The following is a 15214-nucleotide window of genomic DNA, read 5'->3' on the forward strand; positions in this document are numbered from 1 at the left end:
CGAGATCAACAGGCAAAATGAAACTTGAACAGCAACCAAAATTCTATTTTTATTTTTATCTTTCATTTTTTAAATTATATAAAATTAGATTAAATTCTTAATCTGTCAGGAATTTTTATGTTTTATATGGGAGCCTTGAAGTAATTTGTTTTTGTCAGCTCACACAAATTTCTTTGAACATCTAGGGCAGTGCAAATGTTCCACTGTCACATCAATACTGAAAATAAATATTATGTATGATGTATATGAATGTATGTGTATTATATAATTTTTAAAAATTGTGATGCAATAATAAAAAACCAACAGATAAATACAGAAAAATACATAGAGGGCCTAAACTCAAAGAAGAGTTATTAAGACAAACACATATTGATATTTTAATTTTCATTACTTCATTGTTATTTATTTCTCTGTACACTTGGGCTACTCTGTGCACCCCCCTGCAAAAGGGATAATTATTACATAGGACCTTTAGTTCATTAAATGTAAGGACCAAAATATAAAACACTGATTTCTGATTTATTTTATATATACTCCAAAATCACCTCACTAACTCAACTATACACCCCGGTGTTAGTCAAGGTTCCAGTAAGAAACCCATGGTTCTCAAGGTATTTTGAGAAGCAAGTACAACTGCATGAATAGTGCTTGGAGTAAGCAAGGAAAGGTAGTTCAGTGTCCAGGGCTAGAAACAGTGGGGAGCCATTACTACCCACAGGCTTCAAGGAGTAAGGCTCCTGGCCCCAGAGCATCAAAGAGGGAGGTCACCTGACAGAAGCTATAACCTTCAACAGAAGACAGGGGCATGCAGCCAACCCACAGCAATGCAAGGGGAGAGGCCCAGAAAAAGAGACCCCCTAACTTTTCTCATTTCTCACCTTCAATGCTATTTCTCAATGTATCACAAGTTAACCAAGAATGCATGACATTATTTCTCCAAAACATAGATTTCCTCAGACAATAACAAAGTAAAAATCCAAGATAGATCATCTTAGTAAATCTATACAGACTCTGAACTTGAAATACATGCTCTTTAAATTTAATAATCTTAGACTGAAAATCAGTCGTTTTTTGAGACCTACCTCATATTTGTTTAAATTTTGTATACAAAATGGAACAAAAAATCTAATGAATGAAAGCTTTAATTTGTAGACACTAGTCTACATTAAGTAGTATGTCAAGGTAAACTCCGATTACTGTCCTGAATAAATATCAGGTAATTTTAATGATTAGATTTATCAAATAGCCCTAAATGACTGTTCATCTTTTATCTTATAGAGATGCTGTTGAATGTATATTCCAAAACGAGTTATGCTCAGCTGAAATGATGGTCCCATTATATGTATGCAGATTAGGGTTCCATTAATCAGGTAAGATTTGGACTAAATAGTGTTGAAATATCTTTATAAGTCTGAATATTTGTGATTCAGTTTCAAAAGTACTCCAGACCTAGAGGGAGTAAGAAAATCTATAGCTCTGAAATTCTTTAGCTTTCCATTTGATCTAATTTGTAGTAAAATTATTTTAAAAGAAAGACCATGATTTTTAGAGTATTCTGCATAATTGACACAGGCAAATAATATGTACCTGACACAGTTTTTGCCCATATAAAACAATACGTGCAATAGAGCTTTGCAAACTAGAAAGCATTTCCTGAATGATAGGTGTTGTTATATTCTTTGTATTTATGAAGTCTTTATTTAAATGCTTTAATTCTTTATTTTCTGAAGGGTGATATGTAAAGATTCTCTTTAAAAATGCATCTTATTGGAGAACAAATTATTAGTGTTTAAGTACATATAGAAATTTTTTTAAAAAAAATTATCAAAATTTTAAAAATTGCCTTTAAAAGGAGGAACACCAGGAGAAATGTCATGAGATGAATGTTGTATACTACTCATCTAGTATGAACCACCCAGGAAAGCAAATGTTTCTGTGACATTTCTATTACCTTAACATATCTGTTGTTAAAAAGTAATGTTACCTAGATAACTTTCCGTGATTGACTCCACAATTTTCTTAATGCTTTTTAAGCATTAATGTCCGAGTACATTTGCTACATCCTAGATATTGCAATCTGGATCCATCAGCGTTCTAATGTCTTTCTCATGCCCATATTTGTTCTCTTTTGAAAAAAAAAAAAAACTCTCACTCCCCAAATACACTTGTTTTTTAGTAGAAATAATTTGAGAAAATATTTATCCAGGATTAAGTTGGCAGGTAAATTATTTCATTTTTCATAATAGAAACAGAAACCAAACAGTAACCATTTTACCTTCATATTTTATAATATGCCCCAGGCATCATCATTGTGTGACAGGGATTGGTTATAGGAAAAATGCACATCAGCAAACATTTTAGATTTCAGAAAAGACTGCTATTCATTCAATTAATTTTGAGTTAACCAGCTACATGTTCATGTATTTAGTGCATTTGTTACTTATTGAACTTTCCATGCACACTAGAAATACTTTATTAAACTTTTACAGCCATGTAGCTAGGTCACTCTCTGCAAGTAGACAAAATTCTTGGAGGATAGCGGAAAGATAATTGAATATAGAGCCTGTGGCATTTCATAGAGTCTCATAGATGATAGTTTTAAATTTTACCTTATGAAAATATCAGAATTCTCAAATTAATGCTAACCTTTTTGGGGGTTTTGTTTTTTTCAATATGTAATTATGTAAGCATTGTGGGGGGATATTCGGGATCATTGGTCTCTAATAACTTATCACAATTCGCTGAATGAAATTCCAGCAAAGTCATCCTATTTTCCAAGTGGTTAAATATGGACTAGCATTTCGAGATAATTTCTTTTCAAAATAGATCTCAAAACATAAACTGCATTTTGCAGAATCCAGCAAAGATTAAAATAGTTGGAAATCATTTAACTTAAATAGCTTTGCTGCCTATCAGCAATGATATTCAAAGGACAGCTTTCCAGGCCCAAGATGATGCACACACCACTATCTCGATCTAGGTGATGTATTATCAGTCATGCCTTCATCAACACAAAGGTATTGAGATGTTACCTTTTCTTCATCTAATACAAAATAGACACATATCTCTATGGCTTTATGATCCTTGGTTAAATGCTCTAAATTTATAGTCAAGTTCAAATAATTAAATGGCATTCTAAATCATTGATTATCAATTATCTATGGTTTATAGCCAAAAAATAATAAAAACAAAGTTTCCAAAACTGCACTGATTTGAAGATAATATTTTATATCAATGTATATTAATATACAAAAATAAAATTTAAAGTGTTGGGTACTAGATACATTAAATACCATATAATGACATCATATAATGAAAAATATATACAAAAATTATAACTGTTTCAAGTGTAAATCGAATACTTAAATAAAATTCTGCTTCACAAAGAAACATTATAAGCAGTTTCAAACATAATGAAAAATACCTCAGTGAAAATTTATTTTGATTATAATAGGTTATAAGAAATCCATGCTTAACATATGTAGGTCTCATTCTACAGAGCTACTACACCTTCTACACTCAACAACTTCATTATGAACAGCATTCTTTTGTTTCAATTTTGCTTTGTTCATTCATATTTTCAACCATACACACATGAAATATGGAAATCCTTCTTAAAGTTTCCAACCCAAATTCCCTTTTCTGGTCCCCAGGATTATACTCATTAAGAATTCCATGCACAAAACTCCAAGTACTCAGTAGATTCCTAATCAGTAAATAAATAAATGTTTGCATAATAACAAAAATACCAGAGAAAAGATGTTTTTAAACCAATATTATCACCCCCTCCTCTCCACAACACACGCACACACACATGCACACACACTCTTACACAATTAAAAGTTTCAAATGGTTCTCAAAACTTTGCAGACCCATATAACTGCTATGTAGCATCACATAGTTACTCAAGTTACTTCTTCTCTTCCTTGCCATTCTCCCTACCCAAAAACAAAACAAAAAATAAAATGTACTCCAGTCCTGTATAATAAAATGCAAGTTTTATTAAAGGTAAAAAACAGACAAAACAACAAATAAAAACATATGAAGTACTATGAAAATTCAGTTATCATTTGTGTTTGTTTATTTTTATCAACTCGCCAAAACTTGGAATTCTATCTTGTTTTTTGTTTTGTTTTTTGTTTTTGACAAAGTTTTGCTCTTGTTGCCCAGGCTGGAGTGCAGTGGCCTGATCTCCGCTCACTGCAACTTCCTCTTCCTGGGTTCAAGCAATTCTTCTGCCTCAGCCTCCTGAGAAGCTGGGATTACAGGCATGCACCACCACACTCGGCTAATTTTTGTATTTTTAGTAGAGATGGGGTTTCATCATGTTGGCCAGGTCCAGAACTCCTGACCTCAGGTGATCCACCGCCTCAGCCTCCCAAAGTGATGGGATTACAGGCGTGAGCTACTATGCCCGCCTGGAATTCTACCATTTTGAATATTAACTTTTTCCATCCTGGACACAGGTCATCATGTCTGGGTAATTTTATTTTATACAAATGATAAATAATTTCTAATATTTTATGAGAAAATTGCATAAGAATACAGATATGTCTGAAATAAAATTTGAGTTTTAATCAGGAATTGTTTTGATCTACCAGAAGTTGAAGAAGGGAGTTTGAGGGAAAAGAAAAGGGCACTGGGCCACCACAGTGGCTCCCGCCTGTAATCCTAGCACTTTGAGATGCCGAGGCAGGTGGATCACCTGAGGTCAGGAGTTCGAGACCAGCCTGGCTAACATAGTGAAACCCCATTTCTACTAAAAATTCAAAAAATTAGCCAGGCGTGGTGGTGCACACCTGTAATCCCAGCTACTCAGGAGGCTGAGGCGGGAGAATCGCTTGAACCCTGGAGGCGGAGGTTGCAGTGGCCTAGATCACACCATGACACTCCAGCTTAGGCAACAATAGGGCAACGCTGTCTCAAAAAAGGAAAAAGAAAAGAGCACTAACATTTATCGAGGGCCTAACATAACTTGAGCATACACACAGTCTCATTTAGTATGACACTCCATTACAGTAGGTATTATTCTCAGTTTATTAGCTAGTCAAGCTCAGTCACTTGTCAAAGGTGCTACTAAGTGGCTGAGTCATTTTTGGGACCAAAGTTTTTCTTATACCAAATCATGCTTCTCATTTCAAGGAAGTGACACATCTAGAAAAAAAGTAATATCTCTGATTTCTTATTAGTTAATTGAATTGGGAAGAAATTTCCACAGGCACTGACAGGAACTGAAATATTCCAAGTCATTAATTTTATTAATTTTTTATACATGATGTCATTTCCTATCCTCCTGTACCCTGAGAAATAAGCATTATTAGCCTACTCTGAAAATAAGAAAGTGATAATATAGAGTAATAGTCATTATAAGGAACAGCAAATTAAAACTCAGCTCTCTTTGGTTCATGATCTTAAAACCCAATACATACAATTTAGAAAAAAAAAATTTGTTAATCTTATTTTTAAAGAAACAATGATTTATTTTCCAAGGGCCAGATTGCTTTTATAGGTAATATATAACAGACTTAGCCTAAAGAAAAACTATGATTTATAAATTAGATACATGGAAAAAAAATCAGCTTAACAATAAAATTGCTTCTATTAGGAAAGTAAGTAAAAGAAAACATGCAAAAAGCTGGATTTTAGGAGAAGTAAAATTCCTATCTTGATTTTGGTAGAAAATGAACTTGAAGTACATTTATCTACAGCTGTAGTAAAAATCCTCTGGAACACAAATGCTGGCACATGTGTGCATGCATGGTATACATACAAATGCACTTGTGTTCACACCCCTCTTAATATTTTAAATCTATTGTCTACAAAATATATGTTACCATGTAATGGAGTTTTCTTTCATTAAATGCTACATATATGAGCTACTCCCTAATTGGCGAAATTCTAAGATGGCAAACGGAATAACTGTGGCATTTTGTTATACTTGACCAGGCCTACAATTTTTAATAATATTCCATCGTTAACATAGATCACAATCAAAAGTGAATAACAGTAACATTGAAACTGATGTGTAAATAGTCTTTTCCTCTTTCTTGGAAAGACAGCTTATGTTTATCTTCAAAGTGTGGAGGAGAGGATTTGCAAAATGTCATTACTGTACAAGTAATGCTAGGGCCAGAAAAGAGAAACAGAGAGAGAAATGAAGTCAAATAAAGAGAGAAATTGGCAAATTTTCTTACCACTTTTTTTCTAGATGGGCATACATAGAAAGTTCTATTTATCACTAACATTTTAAAATAAACATATAAATAATTAAGAATGTTTGTTAGTAAGTCGTTCTTGTTCTTTTAAAAATTTTTAAAATAACACTTTGGAGATCAGGAACTGACATCAATAATGCATTAATAAAATTGGAAATTATAAAAATAGTAGCAATCTTCCCCTAATAAAGCTGTAAGTAAAAGGTGGATGCTTTCCCAAAGTCATGTATTTCTATTCTTTTTATTGTAACCTATTTATTGCTGCCTTTCCTATTGAGATATTTTTGTTTCATTTATTTCACATTCATTTCAACCAATAGTTACTAAAACTCCGTTCAGAGTGTGCTGGATAATTGAAAGCCTCAGGATTTTTTTTTTTTTTTCTTTTCCTTAGATAGAGTCTTGCTCTGTCACCCAGGCTAGAGTGCAGTGGTGCCATCTTGGCTCACTGCAACCTCTGTCTCCAGGGTTCAAGCAATTCTCTGCCTCAGCCTCCTGAGTAGCTGGGGTTACAGGCTCCCACCACCACACCCAGCTAATTTTTGTATTTTTAGTAGAGACAGGGTTTGCCATATTGGCCTGGCTGGTCTTGAACTCCTGACCTCGTGATCCACCCGCTTCAGCCTCCCAAAGTGTTGGGATTACAGGCGCAAGTCACTGCATCCAGTCGAGATGAAAATATTAATGTAAAATCACACTGCAATATGACAAATGCTAGAAAAGAAGTATAGTATGTGCAAAAGTCTGTAGGATCTAGCACGGGGAAAGGGCAAACTATCACTCTGTTTCTTCAAGGAACAACAAATTCAGTAAATCTTTCTCCATTCTGATAAAGAGTATGGCATCCTGGCAGTGATATACAAGACAAAAAAGGAAGATGAAAAAAGTATAAAGAGAAAGGTGAATGATGACTCCTAAAGTTATCTGAGGGCAAACAGAACAAAGGTAAAAAGAAATGGGGACGATTAAACTGACATAGACTCAAATCACTTTAGACTGCAAATATGTGCCTAAAAATACCAACACATACACACGCAGGCATGAGCTAAAGTCTACACAGGCCTATGGTGAGACTTCCCTTGGGGAGTGGAATATCAAGGATTAGCAAAGGCAGAGTAGAAAGACAAATGAGTGTGTGTGTTCAGATTTCCTGGAATCTATACAGAGATCCCAATTTCCTTTCACATAAGTAGCGCCATTGATGCCAGTAAGAAACAAAGATTCCATTAAGGCTTATTACGTGATTTAATATCCTGGTGTGGAATTTTTCTGCCAAAACTGTTTTAATCATTTATTGTAAATGAAGTGGTAAGAAATAAGATATTTTTATTCCACATTTTATATCTCAGCTATACAGTCCAGAATTATCTTCAGCAAAACAGTCCTATAAACTATAGTAAAGACCTCAGGACAATTAAAGATGACTTTGTTAACAAATACCAGTCTTTCTCCAGACTTGTACCTAAAATCTGGTAAACCACAGCGTCATTTGAGTTTTTTTTTTTTTTAAAGTTATAGCCATTATATGTTAAGAGGTTTTTAAAAAGCTGTATGGAATATGACATTTTTATTTGGGGGAAAAAAAGGCTTTATTTTGTCAACTTAATAATTCACAATTTCATATAAAAATTAGGGAAATAACTAAGTTTCTATAATGACATGATACCCCCAAATATGTCAAATATGATCTTAAACAAGAAATTTTTAAAATGTACTCAAATGTAATACTTTAATGAAGCATTAGTCAAATAATTTACTTTGTATGATATATTCAAGATCACATTTGTAATTGTTAGTGTCACGAAAAACAGCAATAGTTTTCTTGCTGTTGTTTTCTGGTTATAAAATTTTTCAGCACATGAATATATTATTAAAGACGGTTCTAGCATAAATCCTATCTCAAAGTAGGCATCCCACTCCTGACAGTCTATTGTTTCTTCAATACTAAATACCAAATATGAGTTCATAATACCAGTGGACACACTCACAATATTCAACATTTGATATGTCTTTGCCATCACCATTAGTATTACACAAAACAATCTGGAATCACATCTACTAAGTGTGAAGACTCTTTGAATTTGTGCCACTTCTATGGTGTAATACGTGTTGAAGATATTTCTACTCCAGGCAGGCCTTCTGAGTCAGTATTTATTAGTGAATAAAATGGGAGTCAAAGGAGAGTAATCTTGTATTTATTCCTCTGGTAACTTAAAAGACAACCTTTTAAAATAGGAAATGGAAAACATCAAGTAATATAAAATATAAGTTGAATTTTTAAAACCTAATTTTAAAAGCTAGAATTACATGCTATCATATAAAATGACACTCTGGAATAAAATGAGATATGAGTAGCACAACTATATGTAATGATTAACCTCAAGCTCTATGTCATTATATGGTAGTTTACTTGAAATGGTATTAAATAATTATTTATTAGTATTTTATATATCATTAATATCAAATACTGAAGACAAAATGTACTTTGCTTAAATTTAATTAAATCAAAGGTCAATAGATTTTCACATTCCTTTCCTACAATGTAGCCTAGCCAAAGAGATATTATTTAACTGGGGTAAAGAGTGGTACATGTACTCTGTAAGAATTACTTAACAAATGCATCAGCTACAATTGTGTCATCAGTAATTCCTTATCCTTACCTTTCTGACCTCAGAATACCTAAACAAAGAACACAAATTCACAATGTACAGAATAGACTATGCACTTCTACTGACATAGCGTATGTTGCTCCCCTATGAGACAAACTTTTTCTAGTTCAACTCTGTTAACATCATACTGCACTTTAAACGTAAGTATATTTGTCAGTGAAGGTATTTCTTTTTCATTTTGCCAGTGAATAAACAACAATATACAATTTATCTCCCATGGTCTAAAATCACTCTTATTTGTCTTCACTTACAAAACAAATGGCTATCCAGTGTAGCTTCTGTAAATCCCAGCATTATCTTAACCCACATTTCAAGATCATGATCAACAAAATCTTTGAAAATCATGCTTATTGTGCACACTAAAACTTTGTTTTTGTCACTTACTACCTTTCATATAAAAGAGTTGTGACACTGAATTCACTTTCCACTGTCATCAGTACTCAATTTTATGATAGAAATTTAACCATTGAAGAAACAGATTTTCTAAATTTTATTAAAATAACAATAAAACAAACAAAAACCAGCTTCTTATGTTAATTGTTTATTAGCCAGGTTGTAACATCACATTTTTTGAGTGTACTGTAGCTTCTTATTCTAGGGGACACTAATTAGTTTTAAATGGTGTTAAATACCATCCCTGCAGTTGCAAGTGCTTCTCTGGGATTTTTTACTACAGAAAATAACTCCTGCAATTTAAAATCACTTTGTTTTCTTCAGTCACAGCTGATAGTGAAACAGTGACCTGCAGAAATCTTTAAGGTTTTCACCCCTCTCTCACTGCCATTAGTCTGCCTTCATTTTCTAACAGGTCTTTTCCTCTCCTACCATCGCTCTTCCATAATTCCCATCCCTTAAATTGCAGCCAGCAGAGAAATAGCGTTAGGCTATTTAGGTTCTCCATTCCTCCACTCCCCCTTACAAAGCCTTGGCTACCCTTAAAGAAAATTCTCCAACAACGTGTCAATTTTATATTGGCCACAAAGACAACGTCTGTTGGTTGAGGAAAAGGAAAGAGGGACTGGAGCTTGGAGACTAGAGTTTGGCTGTCCCTTTCCACAGACTGGGATCTTTGTGGCGATCAGAAAACATTTCCTGCATAAGAAATCAATACACTCTCTGGTTGCAGGATTGGGAAGCAAGAACGAATATGTATCAGCCGTGTCCTTAAAGGAATGGAACACAACATCCATTAACCTTCCAAACAAGAAAAGTCATTTTCTCAAAATATGTCACGCTTTCTTGCATTATGACACATCATCACAACCTCAAATCCTCTGGTAGCTCCCCGACTGGGGATTGGGTGAAAACTATAAATCATTCCTGTACTTTCTTTTTCTTCCGCATTTCCGCTGCACTTCCTCCCCCTCCCTCCCCCCATCTAGCTCTAAGACGTTCCCTCTCTTCTGTGCATCAACCGGGGACCAAGAAGATAAAGAAAAAAATTCACTCTCAAGAGGCGGATGGGGTCCTAAAGGATCAGTATGTGTTTTCATTGCACCCCTCCACCCCATCCTCAGGCGACTCCAGAACCAGAAGACCTGGAGAGTTTGCACTTCTAGTGACTGCCTTCTGACCCAGGAAAGAGCAAGCGTGCGAGATTTTTGCGCAAGCACCTCAAATAAAATTCCAGACCAGGGGAGAAGGTATACCCCTGCCTTCAAGTGTCAGGAAGTCATTTGGTCCAAACAGGCAAGCTAATGAGTTTGCATCACCTTTTAGCCAAGATGCCCCCAAATCAAATCTGGAAATGGGTGGGGAGTGAGAGGGAAGGACTCTGTGGGCATAGGAGAGAGGAAGTAAAGTGGACGTTTTGCTGGGCTGGAGCAGAAGGGAGATGTCTATAAATCCATTTCACAGGTGGAGCGTGTGTGTCACCTCAAGGGGCTGCAGCCTGAATAATGGCATCCCTCTCCCTCCTCACCAATCTCTAGTGCAAGCTGGCTCTAGGTTTCTGCATCTTTCTCCTGAAAATTCCACCCGCACTTCCAGCGCATGCTGGTGAGCTATCCAGCCCTCACCGCCCTATCTCTAAAACCCTGAATCCTAAAACTAGCTCAAGAGACCTTTATCAGTGAATACCACAAATCAAATGAATCCAAAAGTGACAATAAAGGAGAAAAAATTAGGCCTGTGTGTTGAAACAGCACGTTTTAACTCCATCTCCCAAAAGTGCTCCCCCGCTCACCTTCCCCTCTCCTTTGGCCACTTACCTTCTTTGGGTGGTCGCTTGGCCTCCCTGGTAAGATTGCAGACTTGGGTGGTTTGCAGCTCCTGGGTCAGGCAGCCCTCTGTCTGCTCATTCAGGGGTAACACCACGTTATTTAACAAAACCAGCGACTGGTCGTCGATCCCCCACTCTCCCAAATGCTGAGGGCAGGTGCATTTTGTATACATGATCCCACATGATTCTGTTCTCCCATTTTCTGATTTTAAGCAGCTCTCCAACCAAGTGCATAATACATGGCAACCAAATTGGCTTGGGCTGACCTTGTTCAATACCAAAAACTCAAAAAAAGATTTCTGATCTTCTTCCCCTTTTTTCTGTAATCCTGGGAAATCAGATGGAAATACTCGACGTATTTGAATAAAATTTTTATCATATTGTAGAAAAACGAAAGCATTCTTGGAATTGCAGAGTTGCATTATAGAATGATTCTTTCTTAAAAGATCCTTTATTTTTTCATGGGAAAAATGATCAAACTGATAAGCCAGGAGTGAAAAGTTAGAGCAGCTAAGGTCCTTTTTGGAAAATTTCAGGTAAATGCTATATTTGGTTGGATCTGGATTTTCCAGCGTCCAAGTGCAGTTTGTAAAGTTTTTGGGAAACATTTCACTTACAGAATACGATCCATAAATGACTCCCTTCACCAAAGTTGAACACCAGAAGTCTTGGGCAGCATTAAATCCAAACATAACCAGGAGATAGGTGGAAAATATATAAATCAGCAGGTTACGAACAGCCTTCATCCTATGTCATTTGGCCTGTAAAAATGGCAATGAAAGTAAAATGCAAGTAGGAGTCTACACGCATTGAGAAAATAAACTCCTTTCAATATTACAGCCAGCTGTTTTCAAGATTTCGGTAAAAAACCCTTTTTAAAAGAAGGACAGGTAATTTTTATTTTATAACACAGGAAAATTATCTGTTGCTGTGTGAACAGCGCCCTCATGTGGCCATTCACAGTGGTCAAATTCGCAACATTCCATTTAAAAATAATATTTAATAGATTATTAATAAGAATGCCCTAACTTATCTACCAGGATATCCTCCACGTCCATTATCATTCTATCGAATGAAAAGGGAAAACATGGAGTTTTAAAACGTCATCATGTAAACGCTAATTGTCGAAATAGTATTAATCAGTCTATAGTCTACACAACCTCTCTCTCTCTGTCCTTTGCCTGCAGTAAACACCATCATACAAAATCTAATCTGATAATCTGGGAACAGGCTGTCATCACATTATTTCCCTTCTCTTAAATGTGAAAAGTAATGATGATAAATTATGGCCACAATTTTAAAAGCACAAATGATCATTTATTACAGATGGAACATCATCTCCCAAATGCCCCACTTGCCTTTGCAGGGGCCACCATGTGAACTGCTCAGAAATTCCTTTGCAAAAACATGGGCATTCATGTGGATTAATTAATTTTAAAAACATCATTTGAGAAAGGGCATAGATGGATAAACACATAGGGGAGACTTGTTGTTCAACATCACCACTGAGAACCAGGATTTAAGGCAGTCATTTCAATGTGACATGCCCTCTTGGGATACATAAAGTGGATCACTGTATTAGTATCTGTATCCAAAGGTGATGTCAGTAAAAAAAAAAAAAAAAAAATCCAAAACCATAGTAATTGAGCTGGTTTCAGTCTTTTAATTTTTGAAAAATTATCTTATCAACTGTAATTTAAGGCTTACACATGGTAATAAAACACATTAGCATTTTTGTTCCTAGCAGATTCCAATTATTGAATTGCTCCCTTTCCAACAACAACTCCAAAGCTCCTCTTTTCTTTTCTTTTTTTTTTTTTTAATTTCAACCCTGGCTTTGGATAATAAAGTAGTCCTTGATTATATTTACCTCTGTAAGTTGTTATCCAAAAATAACTTGAATATTTTTCAGCTTTAACCTTTAAGAAGTTATTTCTTAGAATAAATGACACTGCTTTTTGTTTGTTTGTTTGTTTAGCCTTTGAGCTGATAAAAGTGATGCCAAGTTAATTTTAAAAGTCTTTAGGCTGCAGTCTCTTCCACTGTTCTGTAAACAGAGACAGACATACAGACATATAGACAGTTAAGAGTTTTCATGCCTTTGCCTGGGTCTTCTCTGAATCAAAGGATAAAACCCTCTTCCTTCCCATTGCATAACACACACCAACGCATGCACACCAAATCCAGTGCCCGAAGTCCCTGAAGACAGATCTGCATTTTCGAGATTATAATTCAAATTCTATGTCTTGATATAGGCAAACACAGCCCCAACTCTAAATCTCTATATAGCAGCAGTTTAAAATAACATCAGAACTGCTGGGACCATCAAAACAGTGTTCTCTGTTTCAAGCAAATAGCTCAATGAATAATGCATTTTCTTCATGAGAAAATAAGCCAATGAGCATTTAAAGGTTTAAAAAAAAAACAACAACAGAGAAAGTTGTAAGAAATTCTGGAAATAATTTCCTTTTTTTTTTTTTTTTTTTTTTTTTTTGCTGTTGCACTTTGCAGGCAATGCAGGTCTGCGCAGTGTTCTTCAGGATAGAGTGTAGGCGTTGAGAGCCAATGTGACAATAAGTGTCTAAATTAGGAATTCCATCCATGAAAGGGGATTTCATTTTATAATCAGGAACTCAAAAAGAGGTCGTATGTCTTTTCCTAATGAAACTGGTACTTTTGCTTCCATTTATTTGACAGTGCATGTCTGCAATGCCGTGCTCATCAATGATCAGAAAGAGTGAGGAAATAGCACTTTAATGCCTGCTCAAGAGAGCACACTCAGTATAATGCTCTTTATTTTTCATCAGTCTGGAGTACAGAGTCTTGTTTTGTTCTAAATAATAAAAAATAAATCATTACCCTCATCCCCCTTTGGACTGCAGGGACCGTTCAAAAAGCTGTATTTCCCTCTTAAAGAAGAGGTGGGGGCAGGGGTAAAGGCTGGCCACGGAGGTGTCAAGGATGTTTTATTTATTTATTTATTTATCTATCTATCTCTTGCTGAGAAGCAAACCAGCACTGAGTTTAGCTATTCTCACAACTGATTTTCTGGGTGACACTTTAGTTTAGTCGAACATAGACGGCGCCATCACTCCACAGATTTTTCCCCCCAATAGAAGACCCACTGCCTTCTCTTAACTTCCTTTTAACCTAAAATTTTCCCCCCATAAAATTACCCCAATCACACAAAACTGCCAGATTTTCTAGGTCTCTCTGCTTATTCCTTCTGACCCAGCACATCTCTTGAAAACCAGACTTCTCTAACTTTTCAACTGCGGCGTTTAAGTAAATGCAGACAGTCGGATTTGCTCACAGCCTCCCCATCCGCCAGCAACAGCCTTTCCTTTCATTTTCCTCCCTTCTCAAACATTAAGCCCAAAGCTCCACGGTGGCGACCCCCGGCAGAGAAAAGGTGACCCCTGGACCCTCTTCCTTACCTTCCACTCCGAAAGCTCAGGGAGGCTCTTGCTCTAAGACACCAGCACAGGCACGCGTCCCAGCAACAGTGACGGAGAGACTCCCCTTCGGTCCCAATCACCGTTGCCCATTTTCCCCGGCTCAGCTTCCAAAATCAGGATTTATTTTAAAAAACGCATACATACGAAAAGCAAAAGGTAAGGGGTGGGAACGAAAGGGGGGTCGATGAGAGAGAGAGAAAAAAAAAAAGCCACCAGGAGCCCAGAACCTTGCGCCGTATCCAACTGAATCCAACCTCCAATCCGAGGGGGGCTAAAGGGAGGAGAAGCCCCCCCAAGGGAGACTCTAAGGAACCCCCCAAAATGTAAGTGGCTTAAGAGCAAAGATTTGTTTCATAAAAGCTACCCCCAACAAACCGATTAGCCAAGAAGCAAAGAAAGCGCTGAGACGAGAAGTGACCGGCGGCGGCGGCGGCTGCTATGGCAGATTTGTTGGGGCGGTGGGTTTATTACGGGAGTATTCGTGGTCGGATCGGAAGGCTCAAGCTTATGCTCTTTCCTCTTTCCGCTTTCCTCCCTCCTCCTCCTCCCCCCTGCAGGTACTGATGGACGGACGGCGACTAAGGAGAGGGGGAAAAATCCTTGGCTGGTGATGTCGGAAAGCTGTTTGAATGCCCAGCGAGGAGGGAGGCG

The 15214-nt window shown here is 36.4% G+C and overlaps 1 protein-coding gene across 1 annotated transcript in view; it reads right to left on the reverse strand.

Moving 5' to 3' along the window:
* The window catches only part of ADGRB3 (adhesion G protein-coupled receptor B3), a 499532-nt gene extending 484324 nt beyond the window's left edge, over positions 1–15208 (reverse strand). The window contains exons 1-2 of the mRNA XM_011977290.1: positions 14543–15208; positions 11095–11866 (exon numbers count right to left, since the gene is read on the reverse strand). Coding sequence (XP_011832680.1) covers positions 11095–11851 — 757 coding nt within the window. The 5' untranslated portion in view covers positions 11852–11866; positions 14543–15208. The remainder of the gene's footprint in view (positions 1–11094; positions 11867–14542) is intronic.
* Positions 15209–15214: the final 6 nt, after the last annotated feature.

This window comes from Mandrillus leucophaeus, unplaced genomic scaffold, assembly GCF_000951045.1.
Source record: "Mandrillus leucophaeus isolate KB7577 unplaced genomic scaffold, Mleu.le_1.0 Scaffold177, whole genome shotgun sequence".
Classification (NCBI taxonomy): Eukaryota; Metazoa; Chordata; class Mammalia; order Primates; family Cercopithecidae; genus Mandrillus; species Mandrillus leucophaeus.